General features: G+C 52.0%; 9 protein-coding genes across 9 annotated transcripts; 4 read left to right on the top strand and 5 right to left on the bottom strand.

Moving 5' to 3' along the window:
• Positions 1-595: 595 nt before the first annotated feature.
• On the bottom strand, positions 596-4,882 carry EDD37DRAFT_605524 (poly(A) polymerase, variant; the record flags this gene model as incomplete). The annotated part of the gene is made up of 3 exons (XM_062814818.1): positions 596-2,991; positions 3,045-4,725; positions 4,793-4,882. The coding sequence occupies 3 exons, from the start codon at positions 4,880-4,882 to the stop codon at positions 596-598; spliced, it is 4,167 nt and encodes a 1,388-aa protein (XP_062672578.1).
• A 2,926-nt stretch (positions 4,883-7,808) lies between these two features.
• Positions 7,809-9,714, top strand: EDD37DRAFT_224955 (uncharacterized protein). The gene is made up of 5 exons (XM_062810466.1): positions 7,809-7,828; positions 7,994-8,187; positions 8,240-8,401; positions 8,456-8,746; positions 8,801-9,714. The coding sequence occupies exons 2-5, from the start codon at positions 8,106-8,108 to the stop codon at positions 9,499-9,501; spliced, it is 1,236 nt and encodes a 411-aa protein (XP_062672577.1). The 5' UTR covers positions 7,809-7,828; positions 7,994-8,105; the 3' UTR covers positions 9,502-9,714.
• Positions 9,715-10,087: 373 nt separating this feature from the next.
• EDD37DRAFT_224927 (oxidoreductase) lies at positions 10,088-11,574 on the bottom strand. Its single transcript, XM_062810465.1, has 3 exons — positions 11,181-11,574; positions 10,627-11,120; positions 10,088-10,547 (listed from the first exon to the last, which is right to left on the bottom strand). The coding sequence occupies exons 1-3, from the start codon at positions 11,479-11,481 to the stop codon at positions 10,218-10,220; spliced, it is 1,125 nt and encodes a 374-aa protein (XP_062672576.1). The 5' UTR covers positions 11,482-11,574; the 3' UTR covers positions 10,088-10,217.
• Positions 11,575-11,989: 415 nt separating this feature from the next.
• Positions 11,990-15,414, bottom strand: EDD37DRAFT_224925 (P-loop containing nucleoside triphosphate hydrolase protein). Its single transcript, XM_062810464.1, has one exon. The coding sequence runs from the start codon at positions 15,224-15,226 to the stop codon at positions 12,083-12,085; it is 3,144 nt and encodes a 1,047-aa protein (XP_062672575.1). The 5' UTR covers positions 15,227-15,414; the 3' UTR covers positions 11,990-12,082.
• Positions 15,415-16,118: 704 nt separating this feature from the next.
• On the top strand, positions 16,119-16,658 carry EDD37DRAFT_224923 (uncharacterized protein). Its single transcript, XM_062810463.1, has one exon. The coding sequence runs from the start codon at positions 16,240-16,242 to the stop codon at positions 16,540-16,542; it is 303 nt and encodes a 100-aa protein (XP_062672574.1). The 5' UTR covers positions 16,119-16,239; the 3' UTR covers positions 16,543-16,658.
• Positions 16,441-17,830, top strand: EDD37DRAFT_224964 (uncharacterized protein). The gene is made up of 2 exons (XM_062810467.1): positions 16,441-17,009; positions 17,066-17,830. The coding sequence occupies exons 1-2, from the start codon at positions 16,817-16,819 to the stop codon at positions 17,785-17,787; spliced, it is 915 nt and encodes a 304-aa protein (XP_062672573.1). The 5' UTR covers positions 16,441-16,816; the 3' UTR covers positions 17,788-17,830.
• Positions 17,831-18,273: 443 nt separating this feature from the next.
• EDD37DRAFT_224860 (uncharacterized protein) lies at positions 18,274-20,913 on the top strand. The gene is made up of 3 exons (XM_062810461.1): positions 18,274-18,965; positions 19,013-20,539; positions 20,598-20,913. The coding sequence occupies exons 1-3, from the start codon at positions 18,387-18,389 to the stop codon at positions 20,688-20,690; spliced, it is 2,199 nt and encodes a 732-aa protein (XP_062672572.1). The 5' UTR covers positions 18,274-18,386; the 3' UTR covers positions 20,691-20,913.
• A 127-nt stretch (positions 20,914-21,040) lies between these two features.
• Positions 21,041-22,010, bottom strand: EDD37DRAFT_224879 (uncharacterized protein). Its single transcript, XM_062810462.1, has 3 exons — positions 21,987-22,010; positions 21,675-21,925; positions 21,041-21,580 (listed from the first exon to the last, which is right to left on the bottom strand). Exons 2-3 carry the CDS (start codon positions 21,758-21,760, stop codon positions 21,094-21,096), a joined length of 573 nt encoding a protein of 190 aa, XP_062672571.1. The 5' UTR covers positions 21,761-21,925; positions 21,987-22,010; the 3' UTR covers positions 21,041-21,093.
• Positions 22,011-23,272: 1,262 nt separating this feature from the next.
• EDD37DRAFT_646390 (chaperonin 10-like protein) lies at positions 23,273-24,502 on the bottom strand (the record flags this gene model as incomplete). The annotated part of the gene is made up of 1 exon (XM_062817727.1): positions 23,273-24,502. The coding sequence occupies one exon, from the start codon at positions 24,500-24,502 to the stop codon at positions 23,273-23,275; it is 1,230 nt and encodes a 409-aa protein (XP_062672570.1).
• Positions 24,503-24,699: the final 197 nt, after the last annotated feature.

The following is a 24,699-nucleotide window of genomic DNA, read 5'->3' as shown; positions in this document are numbered from 1 at the left end:
GCAGTGGTTCTGCCATGGGGCCAAATGTACCCTGTTGATCCTCCTTTTTTTGATACCGTGCCATGATAGCCTTTCCACACAAGCAGCCAGGTTCTCTGGTCTTTCCATGCCATGCATTCATCCGCAAGGCCGTTCCATCGTTTGCGGGCCACCACTCCGGGGCGCCCTTAGAAATTTTTGCGGCCGTATAGAAAAGACTCCATTTCACAATCGCCGAAAATGCCCCTCGACATCTCTGCTCAAAGGCCAGCTTCCACGAAGCCAGATGTCGAAAGGCCTCCGCAATTTTCATGCGGTATGAAGAAACGCTTCATGACTGAAACTTTGAAGTCATCCTCGTTCATTGCATCCCAGAGTGGGATGCTCGTGTGACAGATCAACAAACGCCAACAATTTTTGCCCATGCATAACCAAAAATATAAACGACTAGATGTGCTGTTGATAGAATAAATTCCGTTCCGAGGTTGCCCTGGCGTACGCGCATCGCATCGCATCGCGCTGTGCAGCCCAGGAAGTTGAAGTCAGGCTTTTGTCGGGCATGTCCCAAAAAGGACTGGCATTGCTTGCGGATTTATAAACATCGGCAAAGTAGTCCCTAGCCACCTTTTCGTAGGGACTCATCGGCCGGCAGGATTTCTCCCTTTGTAGTGTTCAAAACCTGCGCATCATTCTCCGACTTGACTGCCTTTTTGCTCCTTCTCTTTTTCTTGCGATGTTGCGTCTCCCAGCCATTGGTGGCGCCGACAACGGCTGCAGAAGCCGGAGATGCATTTTCACCAGTCGAGCCATTTGTCCTCGGACTTAGTGGCTTTACAATGGCCTCGTCGCCACCGTTCCCGTTAGCAAGGGTCGTTGTTTCTGCTTCTGATGCTGCTGCGGGCTCCGCCTGATCCACCGACTGGGCAACGTTAGGGGGCTGGCCTTCGGGTAGGAAACTTTCAACTCTAGGAGATGGCGTAAGAACTTCTTCCACAGAAGAAAGCTGTCGATCCAGAGTCCATGCTGTGCCTGGCTTCTTCAGAGCCCCTAGTCCTGCCATCGCCATTGCCTCTTCGGTCCTTGTTTCTTGAATTGGGAGGTCTTGTGGAGCAGCTGACAGTGACGTCCTGAACGGCAAGAATCCATTCATGTGTTGTGATGAACCTGCCATCTGGTGCAAGCGCCTTTGTGGAGCGCTAGGGCTGGCTGGGGGGCTCTTCTTATGATTGTTGAGCTCAAGAGCATCCTGAGAGTTTTCATCGGAACTCGAAGGTGTGTCGAATGCAAGATCTTCCGAAGTTGAAGCGCTGAAGTTCGTGGGCTCATCACTTTCGTTGAGTGATTGTGTCGTCCGTCTCCGCCGTGGAGAGTTGACCGAACCATCAACAATCAAGGGACCTGACCTTGGCTGAGGGGGAATACTGCCGACCGGAAATTTCTTGGCCTCCGGCTCTGCAATAGATTGTGTCTCAGCTGTAGCAGGCGGAACAGCCTGTAAAGGAGGCGAATGCATGCTCCCATTAGAGCGGATCGACGCCGAAGCAAGTCGAGGTGACAATCCACCGTTTTGGATGGCCAGGCCGACATGAGACGGGATAGGAGAGATTGCGGTGCTGTGCGTATACGCAGATAATGACGGCGACTGCCCCACGTAGTAGCCCAGATACTCTGCCGGCCTTCGGCCGGAGTCGTACATAGAACCAGCCACGTTGTAGCCATTTTCCAAATATCCAGGAAATTGTTCTTGGGAGGAAGAGGACACGGATGATCTGCGTCCTCCAGCAGCCTCTTGCAGAATGGACACATCGGGTCTAGCTGAAATGTGGCCAAACGAAGACACTGGAACAGCTCGAGCCGGTTGCGACTGAGCTCTTAGAGACGGTCCTGAGGACGACTGTGTGAGGGATGTCCGCCTTGAGAATCTTCTCGTGTCAGGAATAACAGAGTTGACCCTAGGCGAAGGAGGATTTGTTGAAACACCTTGACTCAGGCTACCTGCTGTGAGATAAGGTGAGGCAGGACCAAACCGCTGCTGGTACAACGGCGCAGACATAGGCGCTCGACTCATGCCATTGATTTGTCCGTTCGTGCCATCAAATCCTTCGTCCTGCGATCCGTATTGGCCGTATGCGGCAGGTTGATGATATCCTGCCGCCAGAAGCCCTCGGTGACGGAGGTTTTGCTGATGTAGCTGCATCCTCAATTCTTGCTCTTGAAGCTGTAGATATTGGTATTGCTGGAATAACTGGTCGTGGAGAAGATGTTGCTGATGTTGCGCTTGTAGCTGAAGTTCTTGTGGGGTCATCTGAAAAGGGAAGTTGCGTATGGAATTCGAAGTCCGCCCTGTAGGATTAGAGGAGCGGCGAGAGTTGCTGTTAGGACCCTTGGAACCTCTTCCTCCACGATTGGAGCCCTTCCCTGGCCTGCCTAGGTGCAATGATGGCTGAGCCGATGACTGTGTGGGCGGCTGGGGGATAACCGGTCTCGCTGACGGAGGTACAAAATGTTCAGATAGCTTGATCTCTTCCTTAGGGTACTCGAATTGCTCACAACAGTCGTCAAGTTTGGCCTCTCCAATTAGCTCGAATGCTCTCCGTAGTTCCAAATGAATACCACGCATAGAAGTGTCATCAGCCGTGTTGGCCAGGTTGCGGGACAGGTTGAAGGGCTCCTCAACGCACAAGCGATTGTCCTGAAGCAGATGCCATTGTTTTTCGACCTTGGATAGGATGCGCCCAAGCCGAACTGACACCACATTCTGCTCAAAATCAAGTTCGTGTCCGTAGTAGCGAAAGAAGTGGAACAATAATTCGCCCAGCGAAGACTTGTTCCGAGCGCCAAAGTCTTTATAGGATTCGGTATTGCGGTCAAAGGAGACATTGACGCCGGCTAGGATTTTGGGCTCGAGCTTCGGTTGCTGCTGTAAAGTAGGAAGTATAGGCGGATCCCGTGTTTGCAGGAAATTTAGGGCCAGACATATCCATGTATAAGAGCTGAGGGTACCACCGAGGGCTTTGCAAATGCATCAGTATAGGGTCCTCATAAAATCCAGGCGTATGACATACCAGCATCGTTCAAGATCCTCCGCTTCGCCCAGTATTTGATGATCATAGCCAGAGGCCTCACTCGGCTGTCAAGATCGACATACGTACGCACGAGGTCGGTATTTTCAAGCGCGAGGGGATTGTTGACATTGATATCGCTGGCCACCTGCAGTTCAGGATCCCAAACCTTGACTATAGGTACCTTTGCACTCGAAACACAGACAACTCTTTCCATGCCGTTTTTGGCCAGCAATTCTGCAATGGAGCAGACTCGTTCCATTTCCTTGCAGTCGGTCGTGATGCAAATGTCGACATCGGAGTCCAGAGTCCCCAGGTTGTTTCCAGTCGAACCGAAGACGTTGACTGTGAAGGAAGACGTTGGCCAATTATCACGAAGAAGTCTGTCCAATTTATCAATGAATGTTGTTCTCCGCTGCTCGCTTTCCGCAGTGGGAAGTAGCCGCGAATAAAGATTTTGCATTTCACGAGTTAGTGCCTCGTCTTCCTCATGATTAAGTCGAGTCTTCAGATCGGATTTGTCTTTTTGCAGGGGCTCTGGTCCAAATGAGTATGGCACACGCCGTCTTGCCCGCGCCATTCCTGTCTCGTATTTGCACCCTCCATAAGGCCTTCCCCTGGCTGGTGGGGTTCGACTTTTGTCGGAGGGCAGTGACAGTGGAGAGCCACTCTTCGTACTCGGGTCTGGGGAGCGTGTTACTCTCTGTCCAGACCGAGACTGAGGTCTTTGGTAGGGTGTGGACGGCAAGGACCTTGACTGGGCGGATTCATTATTTACGCCTCGTTGAGTGGAGAATTGATTGTGGCTGTCCGGATTCCCCTCCATGGCTGCTACTGGAGCCGTGATATATGGCACGGTCATCGATATTGGTGCAATGTTCCCATCATGTTCCGTCGTATTGCCTGTCATAGAAGTCTCCAGGGGCGACTGCGGCTGGACTGACACAGTGCGAGAACCCGCCACAATGTCCGCTGTAGGAGACCTAGTCGTGGAGATATCGTAGCTCTTCTCGATCCTGAAAGGTGGTGGGACGGGGGATTTTATGAGCGGTTTTTCAAAAGGTGTGGTAGGGAGATGCGCCGCCTGGGTGGCGGGCTTGGATCGCGAGGTTTGTTTCCAAGGACAAACACGCAGTCCTAAATACTCCTCAAAGCAAAGAATGTGCCTGTGCCTCGCTCGATACCTCAAGGCCTCTGGCCAGCCAGGACAAGGGTCGAATTTGGTGTACGTGCGGCTCTCAATTAATCTGAGCAAGCCAAGCGTGGCGGCGAGCAAAGTGGACAAGGATGAAAGGACTGGACGGTAGGTTGTACCAGATATAGGAACAGAGGGGACCGTGGTCCTCGGGATCGAAGAAACGTACAAGGAAGTGGGCGAAAGGCAAAGTCGTGGACGTGACGGTGGTGAGATTGCCCTTGGTCGAGGGGAATTTTGAGGGAGAATACGGTGAAATTTGTCGTTATACAGGATTGAGAATGCCAATAGAAGCAGAATAGGGTTGCCAGACGCGTGCCAGGAGAGAAGATGAAGAGGATGCACTGAGAGTCGAGACGAGAAAAGAAGGTGTTGATCGAGGTTGTGGAGGTGACTGAGGTTACGAGAGATTGAATGCACGCTTGTTCCTGGCTGCGGTGTTTGGCGGAGTGTGAGAAGGGGGAAGTTTACTATTAGCACCGCACCACCCTAAGTTAGGGTGCGTTAACTAAACGTGCGCCCCCCAAGGCCGTCAAAGGCTGAACAGTCGCCCTACACCGGCAAGGGCAGCGTGGGTGGATGGTGGATTCCAATCACTCATAGGCACGCCAAGCGCCAATTGGGAAGTGTCTATAAGAACAGGCATTGAAGTGCTGCTGCAAGCCCTCCGTTTCTACCTGATTTTGCCTATTATTGATGGAGAGCACAAAAGCGTTACAGTATGTCAAAGGTGATCCCCCCTTACGGTCTACTGCCAACAGTCGATCGAGATGTTACTGCAACAGGCTGAGTCTGCCTGTCCTGCTGCTGTGCGGTGGTGAGTGGAGCGAGGTAAGGTAGCAAGACCATGACAGGAGTTGCGCAAGGACTACTTCGTACGAGTACCTGTAGCTGCAAACGAAGCACCTGCTGGATCGCTCCCCCCCGTGCTAATATTCCAAAGAGTCTGCGCCCGGCTATCCAGGTTGTGCTGCCTCTTTTCTCAGCATGTTCTCAGGGCGCCATGTATACATAAATACTCGTACCCTGACAGGTCGTACGTCGGGCATTTGGGCGAGTTAGAACAAAAATGTCAGATCTAACTAGCGTGTCGCTCTCCAAAAGGGGAGCGCGTTTCTCCTAGGTTCGCGAGTGCCCTGTTCTAGGCTAGGGGCACAGAAAGACCTCTCTAAATCCGCTTTCCTCGATCTTTTGTTTATTCATTGTTGTCGGCGACTACTAGGTGACATTTTGACATCGATGTCCATGGCTGCCTTAGGTACAGCTCGTTATCGTCATGGAGGCGGCCATGGAGGAAGATGTGCGTGTACAATCGGATCCTTTCTACCTCCTGTCAGCATTGCTCAGCCTGGTCTCCCAGCTGAGGTCACTTCCGTGCTTCCTTTCATTTTAATGAATTTGCCCAACTCCTTACCAATATAGTCTACTGGACAAATCCAAGAATAGACCGGCCATCCATGCTCCGCATCACCGACATGGTTAGAAGATGTTGACGATGTGGCTGAACGGGAGACTGGCCTTCAAAGCCACATCCTTCCCATCTGCCAGGCCTCTGTGGCACCCATGCGCACGTGTGTCTATGTCACAATGCAGTGGTGTACACGACCTGCCTGATCTTACGCTCGAAAGTCATGATGTACTTCGATGTGATTTCCGTATAAAATTGGATGGACGACCGACACAAGAGCTTCAATAGTTGCCAGATGCAAGGCTGTGGCAATCCTAAGTCGAGGCTCATGTCGTGACAGAGTTTCCTAGCACATGCGGCCGTGAAGCAATAGGTTCAAAGTCCGCAGTCTCGAAGAATATTCACTGCACATTCCATGATGCGGAGAAATCGTTTTTCCTTTTGCCATTCCAACCCTTCTGGGTGTTCCATTCATGAATCGGATTCAAAGTCCGGCCAGGATGAACACTACGGTTCATCAGGCTGCAGAGCGGCCCGCGATCAGATCATTTACTGCCACTGGACGTGGTTGCATAGAAGCCTGGCTAAGGTTCTTTTGGCGCTTCTGGGGCACCTGTTCTTTCACAGGGAGCAGCCGCGCCAGGCAATGAGGGCTTCTATTCGCCGTTCCTGACCATGCAGGTCAGCCGTGTGGTGTGCTGCCATTACGCTGCACTGGTTGGTCCAGAATGATGCGTGATGGCACCGGGAAATATCTGCATCACATCATCTCAAGGCATGCAAGGCGGGATACAAAGTCAGAAATATCATCATCGTTTCGCACACATCCGCCATCGAGGTAGCAGAGGTAAATTGCCAGGTAACAACTGAGTCAGTTTACGATCAGGCCTCACAAGAATGTTCATCGAGAGACCTCAGAAGGATTGATATTGGGGGATCAGGCTGATGATAGCCTGTGTCATATTTGGATGCTGCATCGAGAGTACAGGATGCATGTCTGATGTCTGTGTAGTGTGTACCACATGTGATGAACCGAACCACTGTTCTTTCGGGGACGGCTGCAGTGGCAGTGTTGTCTAGAACGCGTGGTGGCCTGCAGATCGCAATATGCTGAAAACCGCTTGCCAGTTCGAGGACTGTTCAGGAAAGGAAACTGAGAAAAGAAAGACGCATCTTTCCTCTTCTCCCCACCTTTTAAGCACGCGAAATAATTTACCGGCACTGCAGCCTGTCATTCATTTGGGGCTCCACCAGTTCGAGGTCACCATTAATAATTGCATTGGCATTGGCACTTCTGCGGCTTTCCTCGCGAAGCTTGGTGCAGGTGCCCTTGGTGCCTAGGCTTTAGGATAGGCGCGGAAGGAGCCACCGTATGGCCGAGATATCTAGATATTGTATATCGCGAGTCGAGTTCGAGTCTGGCCGCTTGTTCCTAGCGATGCCGCTTAGCAACCTACTGCTGGTGCTGGTGCTGCAACCCGTGGATGGTTAGGTTAGGCTCTTGGGTGGATGTCCCGCTCTCACCGGAGCACGTTTCGGCTTCAAGTGCTTCTTTTGTCTGGCATTTGTCCCGGTCAATACAGAATATAAGAGCCCCAGGGTGAAGTGCCCGCACTTTCATTGAGGAATTGACCATGTGCAGCTAGCCTCGATCATTCCTGTTAGTGTTGTGCGACATTGACGACCGCCGATGTACTCCGTGATTGATTGTGACTGGAGTAGTGGATTGCGGCAAGGTGCAAAAGTAGTTGGTCGGTTGATGGAAGCGATTTGCAGCTTGAATCCAATCCAACCCGGGGATCCTCTTTCTCGGCTTCGAGCACTTCGAATTTCCTTCTCTCTCCCAGACTTCCCTTTGCCCACTCCAACTCACTCTCCACCATTTCGTCAAATCACATCTTCTCTTTTTTCTCTCGACCTCGACCTCGACTTCCTCTCCCTCCCTCTTGTACCCGCACCTCTTTCTCTCTCTTGTGTTCTCTTCCCCCCCTTCAACTGTCGCCTGCTGCGCTTCAGTGCAGTCCAGAGGCATTGTCGAGTCCTGTGCGTGGTAATCTCCGAAAGTCCTCCTCCGTAAGTCGAAAACTCCAGTCCCTCTTGCTCTCCCGTGGCACCTCGGCCAATTCCACCGTTCCACACCGATTCCATCATTGGTTCAGTTCTGGCCGATCCTCGAAAAAATGAGCCTCTCCCCACCCAACTTCGCACCAACCCATCCACATTGAACACCACATGTCCACTCTCCCTCCCCTTCAATTGCTTATACCCTTCTGCAACTGCCTGGCCAGTCGCACTCTCCTCTTACGCCTGCACTTTGGGGAAGGTACCAGTAGGCTCATTGATTCTTAGGAAAGAGTCCCCAGATCACGACCTTGATTGCGCTGCCTCACGAACATCGAACATATTTTCCCCAATTTTTCCGCATTGCACGACGCAAGAGTACCAAGCGTCGTCGAGAACAATGTCATACTATGAATCGCAAGGATGGCAGCCGCCTGTGCGGCAGGCGTCATGGGAGCAACCGCCGCCACCATCAAGATCTGGTCAGTGGAAGTATTGTCCCAAGCAAGCCTGGAATTGCTGACAAGATACCAGGCGCAAGCTCTACCTCACAGCGAGAAGATGGCAATGCCTTTGCCACCCAATTCGAAGAGGTGGACCGAGCCATAGACAACCTCGTCAAGAGCGGCAAAATCTATGCAGGTGGTCCACGCCCCATGCCAACGGGCCCCAGTGCTCGCCCTGGAGGCGACTACGGTATGCATACATTTCTCGGGCGACCTCCATCAGCGGGATACTGACCCATTGCAGGTCACCAAGGTCACCGTATGCACGGTGGCCGCCATTCGCAGGGCGATTTCGATGCGTCACGACCTCACCAGGGCTCGAACCTTCAGAACTTCTATGCTTCTCAAAGGCATCAGGGGCACCAGGGCAACCAGGGGCACCAGGGGCACCAGGGGCACCAGGGACACCAAGGACATCAGGGACATCAGGCCCGGCAGAACGATGGCGATCAAATGCTGCAGGCGAAGAGAAGAATGGCAGCGCAAAGAGAGCGGGAGCTCCGAAATTACCATCAGGAGCAGCAGTACAACCGAAGTGAGCATGAGATGGGCCTGCAGAAAGTTGATACGAGGCTGATGAGGACAACAGGTGTGTTGGCGGAAATGTCTTCGAATAAATCGGATCGGTCTATGAGCCCTAGCACACTGAGTGAGGAGGGTCGACGGGAGCTGATTGCGCGCCAACATCGTGCTCTTTACGGAGGCGGTGACCCAGCCTTCATGGGCCAAGTTCCATTCAGCCCTGAGGATATCAGCAGAGACCAGGCTGGTGGCAACGCCCCTGGAGCCGGCCGTGGACAATCGCCTCGAGGAGCAGATCCCTTCCGTACGCAAGGTGAAGTCAGTGGACAATCTGCCGGTGCCGATGCCTCAAGAGGTGAAAAGACCTCCTCACCGTCTGTGCAGACTGCCCCTGGGTTTGGTGCAATGGACGCAGCGGTCTCCTCGGGCAAGGCACCTACGCCGCCCTCGGGAGACGAACCGTCTCATTCACGGCAAATATCAAAATCCACCACCGCGCCTATCTCGGGAGGAATGGGACCAATTGGTAGCAGGCCAAATGCTCAGCAGGCTCCGAACCAATCCCTTAACAAGCGTACTACGTCGCCTCTTCCGTCATCTCTCGGCTACGGCTTCGGTGCTAACGAACAAAACATCGATCGGGCGGGTTCGGCCAACTCGAACCCTAATGGTCAAAAGGAGTCTGGTAATTCCAGCATGGGGGCTTGGGGTACTGGAAGTGGTGTCTGGGGTTCCAACAAGATTGGAACAACATCTGTTTGGGGTTGAATGACTTACGAGGATACGATCAAAGCATGACACGATCTATGCGCGGAGTTGTGTTGTTTTCCAGCATGCCTTCGGGTTACAGCGCATTGCGTGGGGCGGAGTGATCACATGTTTGTCATGCTTGCTAGTGTCGTTTTGATGCTTCTGCATAGCGTGCTCTGGAGGACAAATGTGGCTGAATCATTTGAGTTTTGGACTGAGGAGTTCGCGATATCAGTCAAGGGGAGGAGTGTTGTCCGGCACATATTATGGGTACAAAAGTGGGAGCAGCGGATCCTGGATTTCCGGGCACAGTCGGCGGCTGCCAGCCGCGAGGAGCATTCTGAGTTTGGTTTGGACTATTCGATCATTGCAAGGGCTTGATTTTGACAAAAAGCTGGGACGGGGTTTGCGCTCTTTTGATATGTTTTGTTGCTTAAGCGGGCATGGCTATGGGCTGGTTTTGGCTGATACATGATCCTTGCAAAGTGTGGAGTTGTGGCAAGTCACTGTTACAAGGCCGCGCTGAGTATATTGCTTTTGGCAAGCAGGAATTCGGGGCTCGGGCTATACAGAGTTTATCTTTATCGTTCACGGTCCATATGGGGGCTAATGTCCCGCAAGCGGTTGAGAGAGTCAGGAGAAACAGTACAGTCACGGGATGGGTAATTTCAGAAGCTGAACAGAGGCCTTTGATCGCACGATCGAAACATTTGGCATGTCAATCTGCTCAAGCGTTAACCCCAAGGGATTGTCTGCCCCTTTTCATGACTCAGCCTTGCCAGCTCCATGATTTTGATGCCGTCTCTCGACTGCTCTGGCTTCACGGCTACGTCGGCCTTGCCCCGGATCGCCTGCGCGAGATTCTCGTAGAAACCCAACCACCGTCCTGGAATCGTGGGATATCGACCGACATACTTCTTCGATTTGGAGTCATGGGTTTGAGTCTTGTCAAAGGACTCATTCGTCGTCAGAAGGCCGTTTAGTGAAGCATCTTCAACACCAAACTTCGGGTCAGTGGGTTTCATGCCGTCAAAGACTTGTTGTTCTTGAATACATGTGGTGTGCTGGTGCGGGCGCGGGCATGTTAGTCTTGTCATCCGGTAGTGGTGGTACGTTGTTGTTGAGGGTGGGTGGGATACATACCTTGACATAAGACCCTTTACTTCCACGGACAAAGTACTTAGGCTGATCGCCATCGCGCATGCATGAAGCGATATTCGTCTTGACCGTGACCAGTAGCGGACTGTCGTACTGTAGGATCAGTGTGAAGGAGTCTTCGATTTCGCTGTCGACGCCCCTCAAGACACGCAGAAAGCATGTTATGGATTTAGGTGGGCCGAAGAGTAGGAGGGCTTGGTCGATGGTGTGGCTTCCCAGACCGAACATCAGGCCGTCGCCTGGCGTGTACTTTTTGGCCGTCATGCCGCGCATCCAGAAGGGGAAGTCGACGTCGTAGTGGATCTCGGCTTCGTTGATCTCGCCTAGGGCGTCGTGCTTGGTGAGGTGGGAGAGGGTGAGGAAGTCTGAATCCCATCTTCGATTCTGGAAGACCGTCAAGATTAACCCCTTTTCTTTGGCTAGTTTTATGAGGTGGTCTGCCTCCTCGGTGGTCCTGGTGAATGCTTTTTCGACGACAGCTGCGGACAGGTTAGCCACATTGGCATATGATGGAAGTTATCAGTTAGGGGACCGCATACCATGCTTGCCAGTTAGAAGAGCCTTCTCAGCATACTCGGCATGAGTGTCCTGCTTGCTGCAGACAATAACGACCTCGACGTCCTTATCGGCGAAGAACTCGTCGGCTGTGCGGTAGTGCTTGGCCTCCGGGTGGTCGACGGTGCAGTGTGAGCCCGACTCGGCAGATTTTGGGTCTTTCGGCGCCTCTGCACGCTGAAAGAAGGCGACGACCTTGTACTCTGAAAGGGATTGAATGAATGGAAGATGAAAACACTTGACAGAAAATCCGTAGCCGATGATTCCTACCTTCATGGGATCCATGGTTGCTGCTTCGTGGATGAGGTCTCGACTCTAAGAGACTCAAGGACAGTCTCAGAAGACACAACGTCCATCCTTAACTTACTCAGACCATGGAGAACATGGCATTGTACGGGGTAGAAGCCGATGCCCGTTTGTGGTGTGTAATGGAACAGGCAATTGACGTCCCTTCATCGGCGGCCGGCTAAATTCATCTCTGATATTCAGCCGCGAAGACGAACTGCGTGCGGGCAGAGACTACATTCGTTAAAGCAACGACCCGACACAGGGTCGAAGGACTATTGCCGAGGGCCAAACAACAGGATGGGAACGATGAAGTAAAGCTGAAGCGGTATGGAGTACATCTCACAGTAAATATGGTTCCGTGCTTCCCTTCTCTTGTGGGCCTGCTGGAATGCCAGCTATGTTTTGACGTCATATCAGCATCTTGCGCTTACAAGCCGTGTCTCAGTATCGGATCCCACTCCCGCAGATATGAACTCGACCTCTCCTTTCCAACTTTGAGATTCTGCACCAAGAATGCCTGCCTTGACTGTTGATAGCCGAAGTTCATATCCAAGGCCCCGTACGTCCCCTGCATGACCTGCCATTTGCTCCAGGAACACTACTCGTCTTCCACATCTTTCGCCAGCATATCTGAGTCGAAGAATTTTGATGAGACAGCCCTTTTTGCTCGATAACGGTAGGGCATTAATTGAGCACAGAACGACTTGAGCGCACTGGAATCAGTGCTCCTCATGCTAGCCCAATCGTCGGCACTACCCACAACATAGAGGCCACATCTCGCACGAGAAAATAGCACATTCAAGCGGTTCTTGTTCAGGAAACCAGGCTTTCGTACTGCCACAGGATCCACGATGACAATATCGTACTCAAGGCCTTGAACGCTATCGACCGTCTCAATCGTGACATTTGCTGCATCAGGATATACAGCCGCCATTCGCGTCCTCGATATCTGCAGGATTCGTTGCTGTTCCTTGTATGGAGTCAGGATCGCAATGTGACATGGCTTTGTAGAACTGCCGAAACCTGAAACAAGGAGATCCTGCAAGATCGAGACTGCGACCATGGCGTAAGCCGCACAGAACTTTGAACCGCTGTCGAGTCTCTGGGCTTCCGCTGTGGGTACATCGCGAAAGATGACACTGCTTCCCATGCCATAACGTTGACGATTATGTAATTGGACATCCATGGCCAGTGGGCGCGCTCCTAACAACGTAGCGTCATGATGGCGGAGTCGAGACGCATAACAAGCAGTGTTGTATATCTCTGCAATCTGGGGGACGGCACGGTACTGCATGGTGAAAAAGGCACATTTGAAGCCTGCTGCTTGAAACCTCCCTTGCAGGGAGGTTCGTAGCTGCGGCAAAAAGGGGTTGTACACGCTCTTGTCCTTATCCGTCTCGATGTGTGGCGGTAGCTGATCAGGATCTCCAACCATTATCTTGCCTGCAGCATTAGGGTAGAAAGCCAGAAGTGGCCACCATTGGAACTCGGGCACCTTTGAAGCCTCATCCACAACCAGTAGCTCGGCATCTCTGTAGCTCTTCGCAACGAAACCGTCAGCTGCGCCAGCGACAGTGGCACACAAAGCTGTCGCATGAGCGATGGTATATCTCATCAGCTCTTTGATCTGCAAATCCCATTGTTCCGGATCGACGTTCTCTCCCCTGCTGTACCTCGCGTAAGATCCACGAAAGCTTGTGAAGAGGTAGGCAGCATCAGACAATGGGCCCGTCTTTATTCCCGCATTCTCGAGCATCTTCTCACCAAGGGACAGTGTTATGTCTTGGACTCTTTCATCTTGCACTCCCTCGAACTTGCATGCCGCAAAGTTTTGGCAATGTGCAAGAACAGGATGACTCCAGTCCGACCCTTTGGACGCCCCGTCCGCAGACTTCCCAGTGTCATTACCGGCCGCCAGGCTTGACTTTTGCTTCTTGTCCAGCGCCTTTTCCCTCAGAGTTTCCGCATGTCTCAAGAGGATGCTCATCTCTGTCTTGATACTGTGGAGGCGGATGACGTATCTCTTTGGGCTTGACTTCCACGAGTTGATCAGCTCTTGCAGCAGTCGATTGAGCCCCCTGGCCATGGAATCGACCCCACGATTGCCGGCTGACGTTAGCAATAGCCGATGTTCTGCATCTGCATCAAGAAGAAAAGGCTTCACAGCCTGAATCACAAAATGTGTCTTTCCGGTACCAGGACCACCATGGCAGATGACAAAACCCGCTGGAGCCTCATATCCCAGGCGGGTGGCACCCATTTGGCTCTCATTGAGGTCCATGTACTGCTCGTCGGCATACTTATCATTTGACAATGACCAGTAGATGTTGAATTTAGGTACACTCTCAAAATCGTTGGAGAGCAACGCTTCTGACAAGGCCTTGTCAAGCGAACGTCCGAAGGGGGAACAGAGCCGGCGTTCGAGGACCTCAAGTGCCGGAAAGACATAGTAAAAGATACTATGCCGGAGGTCGGGTACAACTCTGCAGGAGGTCTTGGAGCTTTCCAACAGTGCCCGAAAAGCAGCTGGGCTGGTGCGGAATTCAGCACCTAAAGGAGTGACAGAGAGCAACTGGTCGTCGATGAACCTGCCCGTATCTTTGTGTCTTCGACGTTCAACAATTGCGGTGCTGACTCCAATCCCGGAAGATGGGATTGGACGCAGGATTCTCACGTCCCAGGGCAGGCGTGATCGCTTGGCCCCGCCATAGCCTAACCCGCCATTTTCAAGAGGTGACTGTTCGTTGTCGGATTCGTCCGTTACGCACGAGCTTCCGCAGTCGTTACCATCATCATCCGACGGCGCAATGGTTCCAGGGCGGAAAGATGCGGAGGCCTTCTCTCCTGGGGAAAAGTCTTCTTGCCGTCGCCGCGGCACCTTGAATAGAGCGATAAACTTGCGTGTACCTGCCTCGTGATGCGGAAGGAATACCACTGGAGAGACGATTGACTCGGTCTTCTTCTTCTCAACAATTTCTTTCACTATCAAAGTTCCAACACCCAGGACACCTATGTAGTCTTGCAAGTGAAAGAAAGAAGTTTTCGGTAGTGAGAATAAAACCGGGGGTCGATCTTTGAGTAGAGTTTGACGTTTCAGGGTGTAGATCCATCTCGATAGGGGATTCGTCCTCTTTTCAGCGGAAAATCTTTCAGTCAGAGACGAAGTGTTGTACTCGAAAGAACTCTTGTCGCGACTTTTTATGAGGAGAGCGCAGACCGTGGTGGACTTCAAAGCAGCCTTGACAGATTGATATGATCTAGAATCTTCAATGAACAGTCCCTCGTACGAAACCAGATCTGGCTTGTACTCGACAAGCATCAGGTGAAAGCAGTTGTAGGGTTCGTCAGGGCGTTCGCCAGCAAGGTGTTCGTAATCGCTTGTTCTGATCTCGTGAAATTCCAAAGCACTGCATGAGTCCTTACTCAGCTTGACTATGACCGGTTTGTTGTCATCTGAGGGGGTTTTTGCCGGATCGTGTAGCGCAAGCTGAAGATACGATATGTATGCGGTATGGACCTGAAAGCTCAGCTGCTTGTGTGATCCGTTTGTGATCTTTTCTGCTAGACAGTATCTGTTCCTCAACAGATCCGGCGCCTTTGCCTTGCGGTTCCATCGGTGTGACCATAGAGACTGTGCGCGGCTTTCCGTAGCGGCCAGGGGTTTGTGGAGCTCGTTGTTGTGTGAGCCCTCGATAGGCGTCAAGGCGTACAAGTGCGCATCATAATCATAGTGTATGGACATTGTGTGAAAGAGAAGTCAAGGTAGTGTCAAGGGCTGAGCGCCATTGAGGATCTTGTTTCCACAAGAGCAGGAAAGGCGCTTTGGCGATAGTCTTTTCGCTTGCGGCCTGGGATCGATCAGCTCGTGCACGTTGTTGGGAGCAAATAGTGTTGAAAAGTCAACTGAATAAGAAATGAGATGATACAAGTGTCCAGCCACAGACGGAAAATGAGCGCGTGAGAAGTGACAGTTCCGGAAATCCCAGGCTCGGCCATTACCGGATATTGAGCAGCCAGTGTCACTCATACTGTGCCGATGAAGAGCAAGTGAAGTAAAGCTGGTCAAGCGGGACATTCCATATTCTCAAGAATCCAGCTTGGCGACCTCGACAATGAAGTCAGCAACATAGCGATGAGGCAGTTGCACATGGTCCCTGACCGGGCCGTTGACGACATAGGTAGGGTGACCGAAGACTGCAGGCAATATCAGCACCTTCGGTCCAAAAGGTCATGCATATTCCGCAAAGAAAGGTCCGCCCAGCCCAACATGATGCGGCACGGTTCTGGTCAGCAAGCAACATGCCGTTCAAGACACCTCTACGGTCATCTTTAGTCAGCTTGGATGCATGAAGTTGGCCGAAATCCTCTCGTCTCGTACAGAGACAACGCGCAAGGCCAAGACCTCTCCGTGTGGTGAAATTTGCTTCGAAATTTGGAATACTTCCGTCATGTGGCCTCTTCCCGAGATCAGGAGAATGCCGGAATGGTACCAATATGCTAATCATGTCGTTCATACTTTGTGTATCGCAAACAGGTTATTGGGGACTCTTTATGTTTGACTTTGACTGACAAGCAATGGCAGTTTCCTTTTTGTGTCTCGTATATAGGCGTCGCCTTAGTGTTTGATCGCTAGACGACGGCCGTATCTCATTGGTCAAGCTGGAATATCGGGTTGTCACTAGGTACTGGCTTCTCAGATGTGTCTCAGCATCGTTACACCATCAAAACGGTACGGTAGCCACCAATACGGTCACGATGACCATTCGTTTTCGAGCACGTTACCTACTCCTTACAGGTATCACATATGCCGAGTGCGCCACGATCGTTTGCGACACGGCCTGCAACTCTTTTTTGTGCCTCACAAGGCTTAGCCTTCGTACTGCAATTCCGTCAATACAACCCATCATCGCCATAGCCATGAGTACTGGACGCTACATTCGGTGGACATCACTGTCGTGCCCATGGCTTTGCAGAGCACAGCTTGATGCCTTTGGGTGCCTTATGCCGCACATCAATTACCTAACCGACATTGAGCTCCGGGTCAGAACTGCTCGATAGGCTTTTGGCCCCGATGATCCCAGCACAAACACACAATTAACCAGGACGAGCACAGCCTGCTGGGCATGATAGGCTGGCTCATGTGTACAAACGTGCGCAATAGCGGTCTCAGAGTGGGTTTCATGGTGAAAGTCACGGATGTCCATGGTGTTCTTTCTGCCTACAGTATCTCCCGACTCTCTGCATTCTTCTTTCGTCTCTCGCCAAAATCTTTTACAACCCACTTCACCTCTCATCCTGGATATATTATTAAGTGGCGACACATTGCGCAACCATGGTAAACTGCTACAGGAAGGCAAACAGCACAGACATCAGTGATACATCCGCAGTTGATGCAGCATGCAGTGTCATCACAACAGCCGAGCTCTACTCGCCTTGCTGTCCCATAAAGTCGGATGATGCTCTGGGAAACGGGAACCTCTGTCTGTCGGAATATCTTTGTTGGGAGAGTTCTCCCCCGTCGGGAGGTATTATCTTGCATGTCTGATCAGCACTCACCGTAAAGACTGACCTTTTAATTCAGGTAGCGGCTTCCTCGCAGCGTCATGTACGGACCAGTCGTACGAAAGCGACCAGTGTACCAGTCATTGCACGGACAATCCAGTGCCGGATGTCATCTATAACCCTGACACAGGCCTTTGGGCTTGCTGTGGGTGGTCGTACTCGGACGGGGTCGACTGCGCACATCCCACGAACGAAACCTGGTCCGGCCTCGCACCGTCCATACTACTCGCCGCGGCGAGTTCCTCTAGCACCATCGCTGGCACAGCTACTTTGATTAGCTCATCTTCGATATTGACCTCCGTTGCGACAACATCTTCAACGACGAGTTCGAGTTCGAGTTCAAGCACGAGCACGAGCACAGCCGCAGATACCACAGCCTCATCGCCAACATCAACTGCATCATCATCCGCATCGTCCCCCATTGCATCAAAGTCCTCGGGAGCCAGCGGCGGCGCCAAGGCTGGGATAGCAGTCGGAGTTATTGCTGCTGTCGTCCTAGTAGCTTTAGGGGTATTCTTCTTATGGACCAGAAATAGAAAGCAACAAAGAGGTTACGGAGATGGTCCAGGCCTGCAGCGTCCGTCTGTAGACAAACCAGGGCCACGGGACGGGGAGTATAAATATCGAGACTACCGCCCTCCTGCCATCGAAATGCATTCGGATCCTCCTAGGAGCGAGCTGCCGACGGACGCGCCGATGCATCCGGCGGATGGTAGGACTGGGCTTGCGGAGATGTCATGATGGAGAAGGGTTTGACATGGCTATTTACTTTGAATAAAGCACAGAATCGTACGCCCAGCCCAGCTGTTTTCGCTGGCCGATTTGTTTTATGTAGGCACGAGTTTTCGGGGAGCACTGTCAAGCAGCATTGCCGGCTTAACTTCGGCTGATTGAATTGCGCTGGGCTGGATCATTAGAATTTCCGGGATCTGGCCTCATTTTGTCTGCGATGCGCCATTCCTACAGAAATGTGAACCGATACTATGCGTGACCTGCCATAACACGACTCAAAAGCCCTTGAACACTCGTCGCAGAGGGCCAGCCAGACTTAATTCCATGTCCTCGTCAATCACTACGACTGCACCCTCCCAACATCCTTCGAGTTCTCCTTGATCAGCCCTTGGCCTTCGCAGGCACCATGTACAATCCTTACCAAGGTAAAATCTATACTTCCTTCATCCAACCTCTCCCATTGACTGACGTGTTACCAGCACCAGGACACTATGGTGCGCCGGGGGATTATGGTGCAATGCCAGGTGCGCCGCCTGGAATGGGTGAGTTAGAACACCTCGAAATCATTTCAGGCCCGACTAACTTTTCTTTCAGCACCACCTCCCGGTATGGTTGCTCCAGGCATGGGCGCTCCTCCAGGCATGCAACAGCAAGAAGCTCACCAACCAGGCAGACCTGGCGCATTCCCATCAAACTTCCAACCGCCTCCCAACATGCCCAACATCAACTTCTCCGCACCAGTCATTCGACTGGGACCTTCTGGACCTCCGAAGCCTGATGGCATTGGCGGTCGCGATGAACGGGACAGAGGTGGTCGTAGAGCAGGATTGGGCTCAGGCATGGGCTCTGACTTTCGAGGCGGAGAAAGAGATAGAATCACACAGGTACAGCCGCAATCGAAAGAAGAAATAATAAAAACAATCTTTGTTGGGGGAATCACCGAAGGGACCGGAGGAGACGATGGCATTGAGCGCATCCTACGCGCCGCTGGCAATCTGCGACGGTGGATCCGCGCCACAGATGCCGACGAAAAGCCTTGCAAGTTTGGGTTCGCAGAGTACGAAGACCCCGAAAGTCTCAGCACGGCCATAGAAGTACTAAGGGGTGTTGAAGTTCCTGTCAAGCGTCAGACCCATGGTGAAGCAAAAGTAGATGAGGAGTCTAGTGTGGAAATGTCCAGACTAATTGTGAGTACTGTGTGACTATGCTGGAAGCGAACGCTGACAGGAAGTAGATTGTGGCCGATGACAACTCCCACAGCTATCTCGAGCAATGGGAGGAATCTCAAGGAGGGAGAGATGCAGATCAGGTACAAATGCAACTCGACCATGCCCGAAGTGCGTTGGAAGCCGTACTGAAAGACCTCACCAACCCGGCCGTGCCTACACAGAGAGACGAACTATCCAATATTGACAAGGAGGGGGACGTCAGCATGACCGATGGCGCAAATGGCACAAATGGCGATGTGGTTACAATCCCCATTAACGTCGACGATGAATTGTCCGATATTCCAGCCGAGATGCGAGAAACGGTTGCAAAAGAAATAACAGCCTTCCGCGACCGAAGCAATCGTCGCGATCTTGAGCGACTTCGACGGGAAGAAGAGGTCGAGCAACAAGAGCGTCATCGCATGATGAATGGTGAGCGGTCCAATCGTCTCGCGTCACCTCCTCCATCCGCTCCTTCAGGACCTGCTGGTGCTAATGGCATACCAGTGGGACCAAGAGGAGCTCCTGCCGGGCCGAAGGGCTTTGGTGCACAAATCCCCAAGGACTACCAGAGAGGTGTCACATTCGTGAACGGGACCGCCATCAGTGGCGCATCTGCCTTTGAAGACGAGGACACTGACGCCAGTGACGATGAATTGGAGCGGAGACGGAAGGCCAAGAAGGATGCAGAACTCGAAAAGCAATACTTAGATCAGGAGCGACGATGGATCAACCGAGAGAAATCGCGGACAGCCGCGGTAGATCGTGAAAAGGGACGTGATACGGACGAAGCAACGCGAATCAATGAAGAAAAAGAAGCAATGGCCAAGCGGCTCCGAGAATGGAACGACGACAACGAGGCTTCCCGCAAGACCGAAGAGTACTACGCCGACAGGAGCATCTGGACACGCAATCGGCAGAGCTTCCGACAGCGGGAAATTGCGGACGACGATGCAGACCGTGCAGCTGAACAACGTGAGCGTGCTAGGGAGAACCGTCAACGTGAGCGTGCAGGTGCCATGGCAGACGACTTTTTAAGCAGGCAAGAAGAGGAAATGAGCCGACGAGAACCAGAGGAAGAGGAGCGGGAGCAGCAACAAGCTCCCCGGGAGCCAGCACGGTTCAAACTCTCGCTGGGTGCGGCCGCGCAAAAAGCTGCCGACAAAAGCGCATCTCAAGCTTCAAAACGGACTGTCGCGGAGGTGGAAGGCCTGTTGGAGGACGAAGAGGAAGAAGCTGGGTCTGGTGCCAGAAGGACACTCATCCCTATTCAATACGACGCCTCCACGACATCAGCGATGACAGACGAAGAACGTGCCCAAGCGGCGAAACAGCTTGCTGCGGATATCCCGAACGACAAGGATGGTCTGTGGAATTGGGACGTGAAGTGGGAGTTTGTGGATGAAGGCGTGATCGAAGAGCGCTTGAAGCCGTTCGTCGAGAAAAAGATTGTCGAGTACCTTGGTGTGCAGGAGCAGATGCTCGTCGATTACGTGGTGAATGCGCTCAGGTCACGGGGCAAGCCGCAGGATCTGGTGGGAGAACTTGAAGGGGTAAGCTTTCCTTTCCGTCTTTTTGTGTGTGTCTATCGTGCTGACAGAACCAAAAAAGGCTCTTGACGAAGAAGCAGAAGTTCTCGTGCGGAAGTTGTGGCGTATGCTCATTTTCTTCTCCGAGTCCGAGAAGCGTGGGCTGGCTACGTAGAGCTCAGCAGCAGTACAGCAAAATCTCGACAATTTCCATGTCACATGAAGAGTGACGTGGATCTATATTTCACCATGGACCGCGAAGGGATTCCCAGCACATATCGAACGTTCCGCCACTCAAAGCAGCTGGGTTCCAGATGACTGAGGCACTGCTGAACATCGAGATTCAGTCAAAGCCAACTTTGGATACAGTCGAGATTGAGCAATGTATACCACGTTCTGACTCCCCCGAACAACTTCACGTCCTCTGTCCGTTTGTCTTATCGCTCTACTACCCCTTTCTAACCGCAGCCTAGCACACTTCCAAGCTGGATCCTATGCCCTCCATTCCCTTTTCTTTCCTTACGAGTTCCTTCATCTCGTACGATTCCACCCTATTCTCCCCATCCAATAGCGCTCGGTCACGACTCATCGTCTCCCCAACCACCAAGATCCCTAAGCACATCACCCACATTCGGCCACCCCTGCAATCCATCCGGTCCGCCATCCAATCTTGACCTCTGCACCATTTCGGGACCTAGAAATTCCACGACACTCGCGATCCCAACCTTGACTCCACGAATAACATCCTTGATCCGTCTCATTTTGGGAGTCTCCTCGTCCGACCCTCTCGCTCCCAAGACACGTCCTAAACCCCTGACGTGCCAAAGACTCGGACCTTTGAGGCCCTGACACGTGATGCTCGTGGAGACCACGATTTCGGTTTCCAGCGCTGACATGTGCGTGAAGTCTGAGAGGTACAAACCGTATACGATGGTCAATTCGTGGAATCCCACTATGGGGCGATGTGTGCCGAACGTCTTGAAGATTGACGGCCATAGGTCGCCGTAGATGGATGTTATGGTCTCGATGCCTCGGGCGTGTAAGGCTGGTAGAGTCGTAGAGGACCTGTGGTCGGCGTTAGCGTATCTGGGAAGGGAGATAGGAGGAATAGATGAAAGCAGCAGCGGACCATTAGGGAGTCGGAGCAGGATGGACGTACCATGACGACAAGTCCAATTCGCCACGTTGCTCCTCGCCTTTGTTCTGGGTTTGGACTTTGGCGAGCGGAATGAGAGCGCTGAGCATTTGCGGGGCGCCGATGAGGGTGAGTTGTTTGAGTAGGAGGTCGCCTAGGCGGGTGGAGAGGTGGGATTGCGACTCGCGAGTGGAGAATTCGCCGTCAGTGCGGGTGAGATGTGTCCAGAAGTCGGCGAGGAGAGTTGGACGCGGCGATACTGTTAGAACGGTGGCCTTGATGAGAAGGAAGTGTAAGCATGCGGGGTTCGTTCGCTACGAAGATGATTGCATTTACTGAGGGCTGAAGGCAGGCGCAAGCAAGAGCTTGTGGTGGGATTTCAGAAGGGGCGTGAGTGTATCCTGGTATCCTGGAAGATTGAATGGCCGTGTAGCGGGATGTCCCTTGACCGAATGACCATCCTTTTGAATCCGAGGAGTGTTTCGTTCATGGGTCATTGCTCGGCGTCTTTGGGCTCAAGTTTCTTTTCTGGAGACGTATCGCCCCGGCTCAACACGACCGGCCTGGCAGCAGACATGACGCACTTACAATGATCAGATACCAAGTCTCCTCTCCCACTTCTTCCAGCAGATTACTCTTCACATCTTGACACAGTTGATCCCACTGCTCCTTCGTCGTCGTGTCTGAAACCATGTTTGTAGCCATTTTCGGAGGTAAGTAGTATTTCCACTACGTCTTGCTTGACGATCGTCGTTCTGTCTTGTGCTGAGATGCTCGGTCAATCTTACGACATATCGGTATATATATATTTGGGGAAAGGGAATTTGAGGTCAAGCTATGCGAAGTTTCGACTCAACCAGCGGAGGTGAGGTAATTGACCTCTGGGATAGTTGATCACTATGAGACGTTGTCCATTTACACTTTTCCTCAATTGTTTGCCAATACAAGCACCGTTGCCAAGCAATGTGTCAAACAGTGTTCATGATACGATACATTGATTGCTCTGTCTTTCTACCTAATATTGCGTACTTAACGCTTCTATATAGACGTCCAACGTACAACTAGGACCTCGCCGTCGTCACAGTAACTCGTCGTCGTTAACGACGCTCCAATAGCTGGAGTCAGTGCGTAAATTGGCTCCCAACCCGTGGAATAACAGGTCTGACCAAGGTGCTGTTTGACACAATGGTAAATCTGCTCGCGGTTGAGCATCTCAAGTGTAGAGACAGAATTCAAGTAAGCATGATATACCTGCCCTTCGCTTGCATGACACCCCTCCAATCAACACTGCCTAGTGTCGAGCGCCCACCTCTTCGATCCTGGTCAAGGGGCAACATCTGGTCGACTGTTCTCCACACCACATATACATCTAATGTGGAATGGTGTAGACGTTCCGAAAGATAAGGAATGCAAGAAACCCGGAACACCATTTTGGATTTGTGAATGAAAAATGGTGTTACTCATACCTTTATCTCCCCATTGCAGATTGTAACATCTTCGGTACTATATGATACTTATTCATTGAAAGGAGAGTCATTGCATCGACAAGGATGACGATGATAGATGCTTCTATCGCTTAAGTACAGACAAAGGACGGAACCCTCGGACCTCCGCAAATGGTATCATGCATACGCTTCTTCTCCCGACTTCATGCTCTGGGCTGCCATGCTCACGACAAACTTCTTCCCCATCAAATCACCCTTCTTCACCATTTCCAGCCCTTCTCTCACTCGGCCCAATCCACCATGCAAGACCTCCAATCTAGGTTCTTTCAATTTTCCGGCTTCCAATAGTTTGTTGAGACTTTCAGCGTAACTCCTGCTTTCTTTGTCCAAGACAAACCGTTTCATCTCCACGTTGTGCACGGTTACGTTTGGTGGCACAGCCTCACCTGCTTTCATCATCGCCAATGGCACGAAATGAGAAGGTGTTGTCTTGGATAACGCAGCCATACAAAAAGGCGCCGTGTCCGTACCGACTAGGTCAACTGCACGTGTTGTCCTGTCGCCGCAGATAGATCGGATGCAGTCGAGGATATCTTGATTGCTCCTGTTATCCCGGGTGATGACATGATTGGCACCAAGTGAGTAGATGAGATCTTTGGTTTTCTCGGAACAGACGGCGATGACAGAAAAGTGGGATGCTTTGGCGAGTTGGATCGTGTATTGACCAGTCACTGATGAGCCTCCCCAAACGAGAAGATAGCCATCTGCTCCAGAAAGACACGGTCGGGGTGGTGTGGTCGATGGTTCGGGCACACACAGCCATTTCCACAAGGTCATTGCAGAAGTCAAAGCAGCGACACCCAGGCACGCGGCTGACTCGTAGCCCATGTTTGACGGTATCGGCAGGACCGTATATTGAGGAACGGTAACAAATTCCTGAAAACATCCGGCTCGTGAGTCTCGGTAATATGTACTCGTCCAGACTCGATCGCCGGGTTTGCATGTAGTCACTTGTGAGCCGACCTTCTCCACGACTCCTGCCATCTCTCGGCCCGTAACCCAAGGAAAAGCTGGTAGACAGAAGTTGTAATCGACGGTTTTCCAGTCGATGGGGTTGAGGCCAGTGGCAAGATTCCGAATTACGACTTCTTCCTCGCTCCTTAATGTCGGGAAGGCGTGATGGTCAATAAGCTCATATTCGCCTTTCCGAACCACGATAAGGGCCTTTTGGGTGGTGGGTGTCGAGGCTCTCTTGACGCTGATAGATTTCGAGATTGCTCGTCGCTTGAAAGCCGGGGCAATTGCGGATGTTGATGTGGTCTCTTTTTCGACGTCGAACTCGAAGGTTTCGATGATCTTGCGTTTGTTGGTCGACTTTCGCCCTGACTGCTGCTGGACACACGCCATATCTGTTTTGAGCAGGTTGTCCAAGGGAGGGGAAGACCTTATCGCTGAGAGCATCTTGTATGAGGCAACGTATGTAGCAACAGTGGAGACGTAGGAGATGGAATAATGAGTCCCTCTCCTGATGGGTTAGTAAATCATTCTATATCGATGAGTCTGTCGATAGCTGGTCGTCTCTCGAAGTCACCTGGTGAAACTTG

Source organism: Exophiala viscosa (assembly GCF_022695815.1).
Source record: "Exophiala viscosa unplaced genomic scaffold EDD37scaffold_2, whole genome shotgun sequence".
Lineage (NCBI taxonomy): Eukaryota > Fungi > Ascomycota > Eurotiomycetes > Chaetothyriales > Herpotrichiellaceae > Exophiala > Exophiala viscosa.
The sequence above is the reverse complement of the archived record's forward strand: the minus strand, read 5'-3'. Positions and strand labels throughout refer to the sequence as shown.

Excerpts from the sequence above, each read along its gene's own strand:
- EDD37DRAFT_224879 (XM_062810462.1), bottom strand. The coding sequence starts at position 21,760 with ATGCTCAGCGCTCTCATTCCGCTCGCCAAAGTCCAAACCCAGAACAAA. Across the intron at positions 21,581-21,674 it reads GAATTGGACTTGTCGTCATG|GTCCTCTACGACTCTACCAG; the intron begins GTACGTCCATCC and ends CGCCGACCACAG.
- EDD37DRAFT_224964 (XM_062810467.1), top strand. The coding sequence starts at position 16,817 with ATGGTAAACTGCTACAGGAAGGCAAACAGCACAGACATCAGTGATACA. Across the intron at positions 17,010-17,065 it reads GAGTTCTCCCCCGTCGGGAG|GTAGCGGCTTCCTCGCAGCG; the intron begins GTATTATCTTGC and ends CTTTTAATTCAG.
- EDD37DRAFT_224923 (XM_062810463.1), top strand. The coding sequence starts at position 16,240 with ATGACCATTCGTTTTCGAGCACGTTACCTACTCCTTACAGGTATCACA.
- EDD37DRAFT_224927 (XM_062810465.1), bottom strand. The coding sequence starts at position 11,481 with ATGGATCCCATGAAGGTAGGAATCATCGGCTACGGATTTTCTGTCAAG. Across the intron at positions 11,121-11,180 it reads TCTTCTAACTGGCAAGCATG|CTGTCGTCGAAAAAGCATTC; the intron begins GTATGCGGTCCC and ends ACCTGTCCGCAG. Across the intron at positions 10,548-10,626 it reads GTAAAGGGTCTTATGTCAAG|CACACCACATGTATTCAAGA; the intron begins GTATGTATCCCA and ends CGCCCGCACCAG.
- EDD37DRAFT_224860 (XM_062810461.1), top strand. The coding sequence starts at position 18,387 with ATGGTTGCTCCAGGCATGGGCGCTCCTCCAGGCATGCAACAGCAAGAA. Across the intron at positions 18,966-19,012 it reads TGGAAATGTCCAGACTAATT|ATTGTGGCCGATGACAACTC; the intron begins GTGAGTACTGTG and ends GACAGGAAGTAG. Across the intron at positions 20,540-20,597 it reads TGGTGGGAGAACTTGAAGGG|GCTCTTGACGAAGAAGCAGA; the intron begins GTAAGCTTTCCT and ends GAACCAAAAAAG.
- EDD37DRAFT_224925 (XM_062810464.1), bottom strand. The coding sequence starts at position 15,226 with ATGTCCATACACTATGATTATGATGCGCACTTGTACGCCTTGACGCCT.
- EDD37DRAFT_224955 (XM_062810466.1), top strand. The coding sequence starts at position 8,106 with ATGTCATACTATGAATCGCAAGGATGGCAGCCGCCTGTGCGGCAGGCG. Across the intron at positions 8,188-8,239 it reads GCCGCCACCATCAAGATCTG|GCGCAAGCTCTACCTCACAG; the intron begins GTCAGTGGAAGT and ends ACAAGATACCAG. Across the intron at positions 8,747-8,800 it reads GGAGCAGCAGTACAACCGAA|GTGTGTTGGCGGAAATGTCT; the intron begins GTGAGCATGAGA and ends TGAGGACAACAG.